This window comes from Monomorium pharaonis, chromosome 5 (genome assembly GCF_013373865.1).
Source record: "Monomorium pharaonis isolate MP-MQ-018 chromosome 5, ASM1337386v2, whole genome shotgun sequence".
Classification (NCBI taxonomy): Eukaryota; Metazoa; Arthropoda; class Insecta; order Hymenoptera; family Formicidae; genus Monomorium; species Monomorium pharaonis.
Window position 1 is genome coordinate 17301816 of NC_050471.1, and position 12746 is coordinate 17314561.

Below are 12746 nucleotides of genomic sequence, written 5' to 3' on the forward strand. Positions count from 1 at the left end.
AATATTTCTAAAAGCAGATGTTTTACAATTGATGCAATACCGTAGCAACATTTTGCAGTATTATAATCTTACAACAAAATACTTTTGTGATGTTTCTGTGTTATATAGGAATTGTAATATATTCATACTAAAATGCAATATAAAATTCTTGTATAAATTTGTTTATAGGCTCTTGTATGTTGATAAATCAGAAAATGTCCTCAAACATATGTTCAAAAACATTTATATTATCCTCTTTTTGAAAAGTGTAAGATTTTATTGTTGACAGTTTTCCGTGATGTTAATTGGTCTCTTGCTGCGCTTACATTGTGTTACTATTATTATAATTGAATTTTGACAGCTATCAAATTTGTATAAATCTGTACAATTGTCGTTGCAATTTACTTTTAAAAAGTAAAAAATAAAAAGTTAACTAGCACGCGCGAAGCACGCGTCTGTGTTATCTTCTATATCATATATAGAAAGATATATTAATTATATTTTCTATTATGTAGTTTGTTTTATGTTCCCTTTATACTTAACATTATTTTAAACTAAAAATACTTTAAAAACGAAAACTTTATGACAGACCAACCTTAGTCTCTTTACATGGACCATTTTCTTAGTTGTTTAGAATGACAGAAGTAAATGTGGAAGATTTTACAAATATATATATATTTTTTTTTCTAAATAAATTTTTCTACCTTTGGGAAAGAAACTGAAAAAATTCTTGGAAAGAACGTTTTTTTCCGAGTCTTTAAAACTATAACTAATATATAAAATCTGATCAGTTTTTCACAATCTACTTAAAATAATACTAACATTATTAACTTATTGTTATAATAATGTTATGTTTACAATTATCAATAATCATATATCATATCTATATTTTAACGGTTTCTAAAGCATTGCATTGTAATTGCAATGTTACTACAATATAGCTGTGAGATCTTATGATGTACCATAAGAAGTTACTTATGTTTATTACAGCAATATGAATAATTAATTTAAATTACACAACCGTTTTCTCTTTTGTAAACATTTGGATATATCTTTGATTTATGCCATCTTTCTTTACAGATGCATTTTGTATATAAATCTTAATGTCACAATTAATATAACTTATAACGTTAGATTATATAATGCTAGAATAAGATAATCTAAGGATAAGATATTTCTCAAATAGTTTCTTTTATTAGTTAAAATTATTAGAGAGACTAAATTGTATATTCATGAATAATACGAGCTAAACAGCTTTACTATGATTTATTTTCATAATAATTGCTTTCCATTTGCACTAAAATTTAAATAATTCTTACTTGACATCAAAACTCAGTTGAAAGCATATTCTTTGAGTAATTTTAAAATCAATTGAGTTTCTGCTTACAATCTGTTAAAGACCATGTACTTTAAATGAGTTTTGTTAGCTTATTAAAAGTGAGGTTATGTATTGCATGAATTTTGCCATCAAAATAAGCAGATAAGTACAAATATTGAAGGTTGGTTGACATACATCAAAATAGTTGTTCTGCATTATCGTAATTTTAAGAACATCAAGAAAATCCTAAAACGAAAAAGAGGAGATACATCTGAGGATTAACGATCAATTGATGGCATAACACATTGGAAACAGTAAAAGTAGTTATCTTTAGTATATCTTTAGTTATTATCTTTAGTAATTAAAAATAAATTCACAATAATTATGATAATTTATAATGCAACATAATTTGTAGTTAGGTTAGGTTTACTGAGAATATTCTTATTTGTGCATTTCTTTAAATCATTAAATGACATCAATATTCAAACATAAAATATCTACATTATTAAATAATTCAGTATCATTTTACTATAAATAAAAAACAACTAATATAGGGTTAGCCAAACTATAATTAAAAATTAATATATACCATAAACTTATAGTTAAATAAATTAAAGATTATGCATATACAGATACATAATCTTTAGTTTATTTAATCACAAGCTAGCGAAAAAACGTGTATTAATTAATTTTTACGTTAATGGTTAACTTAATCTTTTGATTACATATATATATATATATATATATATATATATATATATATATATACACAAAAAGAGAGAAAGAAAAAGGCCAATACGTTAGTTAACCTAGAAATACCAACTCTCCACTGTTGTTTTTTCTCCTCCTGACGCCGTTGCTCTTCCAACTCCTCTGGATTTGTAAAATGTCGGTTCCTGCCTTTGTGATTCACAAATTTTCCTGTATAATAAACAAAACAATTAATAACAGAGAATGTCGTCGAGGAAATGTTGGACATAACATAAATGTCGAAAGATAGTAATTAAAAACTGAGCACTTATGTGAAAAAGTAAAACTCACCTCGTGGCATTTTAATTCGAAATTGTAGCGCAAATTGTAGTGATAATCAAATATTATCAGAGAAATAAACACTAAAAACTGTCGCAAACACATGAACCGTCTTACTATAAGTACGTTCGGGGAGACACTATTAACGCTATCTGGGGCTCGATTCTTGAATTCATTTGCAAGAGAAACGTATTCGCAAATTCTGTTCTTACAGAAAAGTTAAAAATTTATTGGCTATCGTATGGCTTTTAACCAATAAACTTGCAACTTTTCTGTTAGAGCGGGTATTTGCGCATACGTTTTCTTGCGAATGAATTCAATGGTTTGTTCGCGTCGCCATGCCCCGACATGATCCTACTCACTCCAACGCATTCTAATAGGTTGGCGTCATCGGAATCAACGTATTGGAGTGCGTTGGGGTGAATAGGAGCATGTTGGGGCATGTGACGCGAACAGACCTCAAGGTCGATTCTTGAAGTCATTCGCAAGAGAAACGTATACGCAAATACTCGCTCTAACAGAAAGTTGTAAGTTTATTGGTTAATAGCCATACGATAGCCAATAAATTTCCAACTTTTCTGTAAGATCAGAATTTGCGAATACGTTTCTCTTGCGAATGAATTCAAGAATAGAGCCCCAGGCCTTAGATAAACGACGGGAGGGGAAGGAAGGTTATCGCATAAGCGCCATTTTTGGAGTCATAAGGTGTATGTGTAGTGTTTGTTATACGAGGGGTGCGTTCGGGGAGACGCTATTAGCGCTATCAGCATCAGTTTATCCTTGTTCTACTTTTAATGAGTAATGAAGATGGACTAATGCTGGTGCGCTAATAGCGTCTCCCCGAACGCACCCAAGAAGAGTGAGTGAGTAGGTAGTAAGGGGAAGGTGAAATTGATACATCGTATTGGTCCCGGCCATTTTGTGGCCAAAACATAGACTAACGTAGACGGAGCATTAGGCTAGATCATAGACTAACGTAGACGGAGCATTACCTATCACTTACGGCGAGAGGGGGCTGATATTCGGGGTGAATAAAGACCTATATGGTTTGTTCGCGTCGCCATGCTCCGACATGCTCCTACTCACTCCAACGCATTCTAATAGGTTGGCGTCATCGGAATCAACGTATTGGAGTGCGTTGGGGTGAATAGGAGCATGTTGGGGCATGTGACGCGAACAGACCTATAATCAAAGATTCGCCAATGGCAAACACAATTTTGATTGGTCACTTGAGTCACATGGTTTATCCGCCATTGCGTACCCACGCTGGGCGAGGAAGAGGGGAGAGTGCTCTGTGTTGAGCAGTATAGGTTAAAGAAATATGTGTCAGAAATTATAAAGTAATTCAATCTCTGCACTCTCGAGGGTCACTATATTTTGACGATACACTCAGGAAGAACAAGAAAAATTAAATTTGCATCTGTTCCCAGCAAACACAAAGTTACATGTAACGTGCCTGTTAGTTATAATTTCTCACTCAACAATGTAATTGTAATATAACACGTGTTATATTACAATTACATTGTTGAGTGGGAAATTATAACTAACAGGCACGTTACATGTAACTTTGTGTTTGCTGGGGTTATATGGCTGCGTACAACTTGGAGCAAACTCGCATTGTTTACTATCTCCACTACTCCAGACCCCAGCCCCAGACCCAGACCCCGGCCCCAGCCCCCATTCAGTTACCGTATGGGTACAAGATGGTGGATAGCAGTCATGGTGGGGCGCCATTGGCGCATCTTTGATTATAGGTCTTTAGGGGTGAAGAAGTAGCCTAGGAACTTCGGTTGAATTCGGGTACGCTCGATAATATTTGACTAATAATTCGACATATGACTGCAAGAGGGAGAGAGAGGGAGAGCAAGAAAGAGAGAGAAAGAGAGCGCGAGCGAGAGAGAATATGACTGCAGAGGGAGAAAAAGAGCGAGAGAGAGAGAAAGCGCGAGCGAGTGAGCGACGGACGATATAATGCTGTACATAATCGAATTGCGACGGAACTGACCGAAGTTCCTAGCCTCTCCCCTTACTGCAAAAATCAGCTACCCCTCTTCGAAAGGCTCCGTCTATGTTAGTCTATGGTATTTAGTGTATCCATATATAAAGCAAAGTGTTTATATTGAAGATTAATTATACTATTAAAATTGTAATATAATTGTAAATAAAATAAATGTGATTGAAAATGCTGTGGAATAAAAGAAGGATATATTTGTAAATGTAATCTTGTTAATGTACGCTCCGTCTGAACAGACTCACGACGAATCGCGACCGCGCGATGGCGCTGTAAGACTACCCGTGGCAATCTTGAGTTGTGCAATCTATTATATCCTTGCCCCCCCCCCCTTCCCTCTCGTCTTTTCTTTTGCTTCTTCCGGTCTCGCGTTGCTCGCCCTGAGTGTCCTCCCTGACTCGCGTGTATTCAATAAAGATCTGCTTGTTCTCGACATTCTCGCCGTTATATTTTTTATCCCGCTGGCCGTCCTCAAAGGCTCTGCAGCCTCTGATTCCAACAGGTTATGGGCCCAGCCCGACTTGTCGTCAAGAAAAGCAAACGGTAACCTCGACATATTTCCGCCTCGCATGCGACGCCATTGTCAGTCGAAGAAACGGTCGTCGAAAGTTCTGGTATACGTACGTTGAAAAGCAACATGGCGCAAGTGACGAGAATCGAATCCTTGAACAAGGAAAATTACGACACTTGGAAGATGTTCATGGAAGCATTGCTCGTGAAAAGCGATTTGTGGCAGTACGTCAACGGAACGGCCGTGAAACCCGAGACAGGCGATAGTGCGGCATCAGCAAGCGCGGCGCGAGCGTGGGAGCAGAACGACGCGAAGGCGCGTTCGGAAATCGTGTTGTCGATCAGCTCGAGTGAGTTGAAGCAGATCAAAGGGTGCAGCACATCCCGTGAAGTGTGGCTGAAACTTAAAGATACGTATCAGTCAAAGGGACCGGCGAGAAAAGCAGCCCTCTTGAGACAACTAACCACGCTCAAAATGCAAGGTAACAGCGACGTGCGCACACACCTTAATCTATTTTTCGATACCGTAGATAAAATCAACGAGATAGGAGTCGACATCGATGCAGACTTGCTCTCGACCATGCTGTTGATTAGTCTGTCGAGCGAATTCGACAATTTTCGATGCGCGATCGAAACACGAGACATGTTACCGACCTTGGATATACTTCGAGTGAAAATCACTGAAGAAGCGGACGCGAGAAGGGGCATCGCGAGTGGACACGTACCGAACGCCTTGTACGCGAAGAAACCTTTCCGAAAGCCACAAAGGAAACCCAAGGACGCGACCGAAGGTTCGAATAGCGGTGCATTTAAATTCAAGTGTCACAAGTGCAAGATCGTGGGACACAAAGCCGCCGACTGCAAAGGCCAGAAGAAAGATCCGCAGATCGCACAGAATACATCGGCGGACGCAACGATGCTCACGTCGGAGGCTTACTTCGCCGGAATGGCCGAAACCAGTAAGTGGTGTTTGGATAGCGGAGCGACTTCGCACTTCTGTAACGAAGCACACAAGTTTGATGCGAGCATGGGCGTCAAGGAAGATAGACTGCATCTTGCAAGCAAGGATTCAATCCAGATTAAAGGAAAAGGCGCGGTTCGCATGAACGTCAACATCCACGGAGAACCAAAATTGATTCAACTTGAGAATACGCAGTTAGTTCCGGACCTGCGTACAAACCTCCTGTCGGTCTCCAAGATCACCGAACACGGTTTCAAGGTAGTGTTCGACGACTGCGAAGGGCTCGTGCTAGACAAAGAAGGCAAAGTGAAGTTAATTGCCAACAAGGTAAACGGGCTGTATGTCGTTGAGGAAGCAGTCGACAAAGTTGCTATCGCCGAGGAAGGGAACTCTAGTGAATCGACCTCACCGAAAACGGACTGGCATCGAAGGTTCGGCCATTTGAACCCCAGGGATCTCCAAGAAGCCATTCGTCGAGGCCGAGTCAACGGCGCGCAATTGGAAGATCCTTTGAGCAGCGAGTGTGACATCTGCTTGAAAGGCAAGACGGCAAGAAGCCCGTTTCCTGTGAAATCCGACAGATCAACGGGGATGCTGGACCTGGTGCACACCGACCTCTGCGGCCCGATGAGGGTCGCCTCCATTGGCGGAGCTAAGTATATTTTACAATTCGTCGACGACTATTCTAAATGGGGGCACGTCTATTTTTTGAAATATAAATCCGATGTTTTTCAGGCGCTTCAGAACTTTGTCGCAATGATTGAGAACCAAACCGGCAAACGAGTGAAATGCATTCAATCCGACAATGGAAAAGAATTCGTCAATACGGCCATCGATGAATTCTTGAAGGAGCGCGGAATAATAAGAAAGCTGACTGTCCCGTACAGCCCCCAGCAGAATGGCGTAGCCGAGAGACGAAATCGAACTCTGATGGAGATGACCAGGTGTCTCCTTCTACAGTCCGGCCTACCCGCACGTTTTTGGGCCGAAGCCGCCAACACGGCGAATCATATCCGTAACCGCTGCCCATCGAAATCATTGGATGGTAGAACGCCGTTCGAGATGTTGTCGGGCAGGATTCCTGACGTCGGCTACTTCAGGGAGTTCGGGCAACGCGTATTTATCCGCAACAACGGGCCGAATGTTGGAAAGTTCGACTCACGCGGTCTTAACGGAATCCTCATCGGATACTCAACCACCTCTAAAGGCTACAGAATATGGATCCCGGACGAAGAGAAAGTCGTCGTGTCAAGGGACGTGAAGTTTCTACACACCAAACCTAGAAAGGGAATTGATGAGGATTTCCGCCCGGAAGTTACGAGTCACGACTCAGACGACGTAACCCTAAGTCACGATCACGACCCACATGTTGTGGAGGTGGTACTTCCGAACATCACAGTGCATCCTTCAGTCGAAACTGTCGAAGAACCACTAGTTGAAGCGCCCGAGGAAGACGTAGAATCAGTTGATAGCTCTGAGGAGGAGTCTCAGGAAGACCAGAACGAACCGCTTCCGGATGAGGGCACAAATCGTCGTAGAGCTCCAGGAAGACCAAGAAAAATCAGAACCGGCGAAAGGGGGAGACCTCGGAAAGAGTACCATCTTCGCCCTGAAGAATCTGAGTCGTCGGAGGAGCAGGTAGCAAGCTTGTCCGAAATTCCGATGAAAGAGGCTATGTCCAGTTCCGAAGCCAATGAATGGCGAGCAGCAATGGTTGACGAACTGAAATCGATCATCGCTAACAACACTTGGAAGTTGGTTGATCGCGTCAACGGCCAAACCGTCATCGGGAGCCGAATGGTGCTTAGGAACAAAGTCAACCCCGACGGGACCCTTCAGCGGCGAAAGGCGAGGCTAGTGGCTCAGGGATTCTCTCAGAGACCCGGCGTGCATTTCAACGAGACGTTCGCCCCAGTGGCGCGTATGAGCTCTATCCGCTTGATGATTAGCCTGGCCGCCCGCTACAAAATGAAAGTTCATCAGTTGGATGTTACTACGGCGTATCTTAACGGACACCTAGAGGAAGACATTCTAATGGAACCGCCCAAGGAATTGGCCGAACTTTCGAGGATTATCTCGGAATCGGAGAAGGATGAAGTTATCCAACGAAAGGCAAAGGAAATGCTTCAAGAGCTCAGTTCCGGGAACAAAGTCTGTAAACTGACAAAAGCACTCTACGGACTCCGACAGGCCGGACGAAGCTGGCACACCCGACTCGACATGGTCCTGAAGGGATGTGGAGCCGTCGCCACGAATGCCGATCCTTGTCTATACCGCATCGGAAAGGGAGAGAACGTCACGCTGATAGCGGTGTACGTCGATGACATCATCATCGCATCACGGAACGAAGAAGAAATCAAACGCATTGCCAAGTCTCTCTCGGAACATTTCGACGTAAAAAAGCCGGGAGAAATTCGTCAGTGCCTCGGTATCGAATTTCTTCGAGAAGGAGATACCATCACCTTGAATCAGAGCGGCTACATCAGCGAAATACTCAAACGCTTTGGAATGGACAACTGTAACCCGGTATCCACTCCCTTCGATCCGAGCATGAAGCTGGAAAAGGGGACCGAAATATCCCCCGAAGACAAACGTGAAATACCCTACCGGGAACTCGTGGGTTGTCTCACATACCTAGCCTCGACTACCAGACCCGACTTAGCCTTCGCGGCCAGTTCCCTTGGACAGTTCAACAACTGCTTCGACGAATCCCATTCGAAAGCCGCAAAAAGGGTCCTGAGGTATTTGAAGGGGACCATCGACGTTGGCCTCACGTATCGCCCCAACACTGCACCAGTGATCGGCTACACGGATTCTAACTGGGGAAACTGCCCCGTGGATCGACGTTCACACTCTGGGTTCGTGTTTCTATTGAGCGGATCCGCCATTAGCTGGGACTCGAAGAAGCAGAAGACCGTGGCCCTGTCCACGTGCGAGGCCGAGTACATGGCACTCACCGAAGGTGCGAAGGAGGCCACATTCCTGCAACGTTTCCTAAAGGAGCTCGGGTTCGACGACCTGAGCAACATCACTATGTATGGGGACAACCTGGGCGCTATCAAACTAGCCGGAAACCCCGTATTCCATCAACGCAGCAAGCATATCGACGTGAAGTATCACTACGTTCGAGACGCTCTTCGCGACGGAGTTTTGAAGATAAAGCATGTTCCAACCACCGAAATGGTCGCGGACTTCATGACCAAGGGTCTACCGAGGAAAAAGCACGCTAGCTGCCTCTGGAGAACCGGGATGCGTCAGTTGACCCGCGGAAACCATCTCGGTGCACGATTCGAGGGGGAGTGTTAATGTACGCTCCGTCTGAACAGACTCACGACGAATCGCGACCGCGCGATGGCGCTGTAAGACTACCCGTGGCAATCTTGAGTTGTGCAATCTATTATATCCTTGCCCCCCCCCCTTCCCTCTCGTCTTTTCTTTTGCTTCTTCCGGTCTCGCGTTGCTCGCCCTGAGTGTCCTCCCTGACTCGCGTGTATTCAATAAAGATCTGCTTGTTCTCGACATTCTCGCCGTTATATTTTTTATCCCGCTGGCCGTCCTCAAAGGCTCTGCAGCCTCTGATTCCAACAAATCTCAAAAATGCTAAGGTTTTTCAACATTTTTAAGGTTACATTTACAAATGTATCCTCTTCCTTTATTCCACAGCATTTTTAATCACAGTTATTTTATTTACAATTATATATCTATATGTACAAATATATATATATATATATATTTGTACATATAGATATATAATTGTAAATAAAATAAATGTGATTGAAAATGCTGTGGAATAAAAGAAGGATATATCCCACATAGCACACTTTATCCTGAGGATATCCCAAATTATCCCAGACAGACGAAGGCGATCCCACGGATATCTCAATGAGTAGCTTCCGGGATATCCTACAAAAATATCTTAAAATATCGTAAAATTTCTTAAGATATCATATGATATCTTATTAATATATTTTGATATCTCAAAAAAATATCTTAAAATATTAAAAGATATTGTAAGATATTCATTAATATCTTACGATATCCTATTACATCCAAATAATATCCCATCATATCTTTTTTATTTCTACAATTAATGGAGCATAAATCAAGTGTAAAGAGAAAGTTAATTATAATGTAACAAAAGAGTGACAGAAGCGTAAATTAAATCTTTAAGAAACGTAGATTAAAACGTCAGAACATAAAGAAAATACACTTATAGAAACAATGTGGCATATTAATAATATGCTACATATACTAAAAAATTATAAAAAATGACATTAAAAAAATTTTTTTATTTTATACAAACAGCAAAAACAGATTTTTTAATAAGTTAGTGTTAGTCTACATACTATTTTGCGCGCATATATAAAAATAGTAAAAAAAGTAAAAAAATGGTAAAACTTCATATTTATTTATAAAAATATAAGTTAACTATACATGTTTTATCCTTCTGACATCTATTGTAATGATCTATAACAAATATGAATCCATAAACAAGAAGTGTTTATGGATCACCACGAAGCGTTAGAATGCGTACGGTCTTCAAAGTCAAGCGACATCGGCGAGGGTTGACACTAGGGGTGCGTTCCGTTTCACGCATGAAGCGTATGGAAAACTTGAAGATCGTTCCGTTTCACTCCATGCGCAATTCATGCGCGCATGGGAATGGTCTCCCGCGCCCCACCACACAGCGCATGAGAACGCATGAACTGCCTCAGCTCTCGAGGTGAGGCAGCTCATGCGATGTCTATGCGCGACAGCCATTTTGGTTTTGCGCATAGAGAAACGGAACGGACTCATGCGCTCATGCGATGCGTTGTCGTCTCATGCGGTCTATGCGTGAAACGGAACGCACCCTTGGATGGGTGACCGTTTTTTCAGGTATAGAGATATTAAACTATTAAACATGCTTTAACAGGTACGACGGCTTGGCTGAAACATGTTATATTATAGTCTTCTTTCTCTTACAAAATTGCCGTAAAAATAATTAGAATTTTTTATTTTTTGTTCAAGTTTTTTTCAATTCTTAGAAACTCTCAAAAATACTTAAAAATATTCAAAAATTTTTTTAATTAATCAAAATTTTTTATTTTTAAAATTTTTCCGAGAAACGTTTCAATTATAAAAAATCGAAACATTTATCAGAAATCCTGAAAAAAATTTTTTTATTTCTGACAAATTTTTTTACTAGGGTATATTACGATATCTCAGGAAATCCCTTGGACATCCTCTGGATATCGTTTGAGATATCTACAGGATATCAAATCGGTGGACATTTGTGCATCCCTTGGATATCCCTCGGATATCGCAGACGGTTCACGGATATCCAACGATATTGCGATATCCCAAAATGACATCCCAGGGACATCCCTAGAATAAAGTGTGCTGTGTGGGATTTGTAAATGTATAATACATCAAAAAAAGGTGCAATGATGCATATGTTTCCACAAGCTTTGGAACGTCGAAAAATATGGATAAAAAATGAAATAAGACTTGAAATAAGACTGAAATAAGACTTGAATAAGACTTGAAATTTGCCGCCTTTACATGCTATGAAACGGAAAATGGCGACTTCCGTCACATTGGCACAACCATAGACCTTATAGGCCGGTATTCATAGTCGAATCTTATATTTAAGATCATCTTAAGTACTGTCTTAAGATGCCATCAACCAATCACAGAGCCGTATTAGCATCTTAAGACATTGCTTGAGACGATCTTGAAATAAGATTTGACTATGAATACCGGCCATAGTCGGGTCTTATATTTAAGATCATCTTAAGTACTGTCTTAAGATGCCATCAACCAATCACAGAGCCGTATTAGCATCTTAAGACATTGCTTGAGACGATCTTGAAATAAGATTTGACTATGAATACCGGCCATAGATATGGACAGGCAATTGCCTACAGTTTGTGTCTAGAAAATAAAAGATCATACACCTTATAGATATGGACTGGCAATACCAAGCGAAACCATGTCCATACTTCTCTCTCTAAAGAGTCCGGAAATATATTTCGCGCATGCTTGTACATATTATACATTAAAATCCAATAATTGGATACGTTTTGGTCACGTGTTTTAACTTATGTGTGTGTATATATATGTATATACATATGTATGCATGTGTGCTGACATGCGCGATAGTTATTTCCGGTAACTTTAGAGAAAGAAGTACTAAAAAGTCTGTTTCTCTCTCGCACCTCTTCTGGACACCGTTTTCTATACACAAACTGTAGGCAATTGCCGGTCCATATCTATAAGGTCTATGTAAAAGATGCACCAATAACCCCCTCCCCCACCATAACTCCTGTCCGCCATCTTGTACCCATAGGGTGCTTTCCATTTAGTAACACAAGTCGACACAAGCATTGTTCTATCTTTTTTTATGTTCAATGAGTAACAAAGATAGAACGACACTTGTGTCGACTTGTGTCATTAAATGGAAAGCACCCATACTGGAGACTGGATGGGGGCTGGGGGGCTGGAGTCTGAAGTAGTGGAGATAGTAAAAGTAAACAATGCGAGCCTGCTCAAAGTCGTACGCAGCCATATAGCAGCTGCAAATTTAATTTTTCTTGTTCTTCCTGATATACTGCTCAGCACAAAGCACTCTCCCCTCTTCCTCGCCCAGCGTGGGTACGCAATGGCAAATAAACCACGTGACTTAAGTGACCAATCAAAATTGTGTTTGTCATTGGCGAATCTTTTATTATAGGTCTTTACCATAGACTAACGTAGACAGAGCCTTTTGAAGAAGGGTAGCTGATTTTTGCGGTAAGGGAAGAGTCCATGAACTTCGATCAGTTCCGTCGCGATTCGACTATGTTCGGCATTATATCGTCCGTCGCTCACTCGCTCGCGCTCTCTCTCTCCCGCTCTCTCTCTCCCTCTTGCAGTCATATTCTCTCTCACTCGCGCTCTCTTTCTCGCTCGCTCTC

At 41.0% G+C, this 12746-nt stretch overlaps 1 protein-coding gene across 1 annotated transcript in view; it reads right to left on the reverse strand.

Moving 5' to 3' along the window:
• LOC105835790 (28 kDa heat- and acid-stable phosphoprotein) overlaps positions 1–2499 on the reverse strand; it is a 58332-nt gene extending 55833 nt beyond the window's left edge. The window contains exons 1-2 of the mRNA XM_036286653.1: positions 2339–2499; positions 2121–2218 (exon numbers count right to left, since the gene is read on the reverse strand). Coding sequence (XP_036142546.1) covers positions 2121–2218; positions 2339–2348 — 108 coding nt within the window. The 5' untranslated portion in view covers positions 2349–2499. The remainder of the gene's footprint in view (positions 1–2120; positions 2219–2338) is intronic.
• Positions 2500–12746: the final 10247 nt, after the last annotated feature.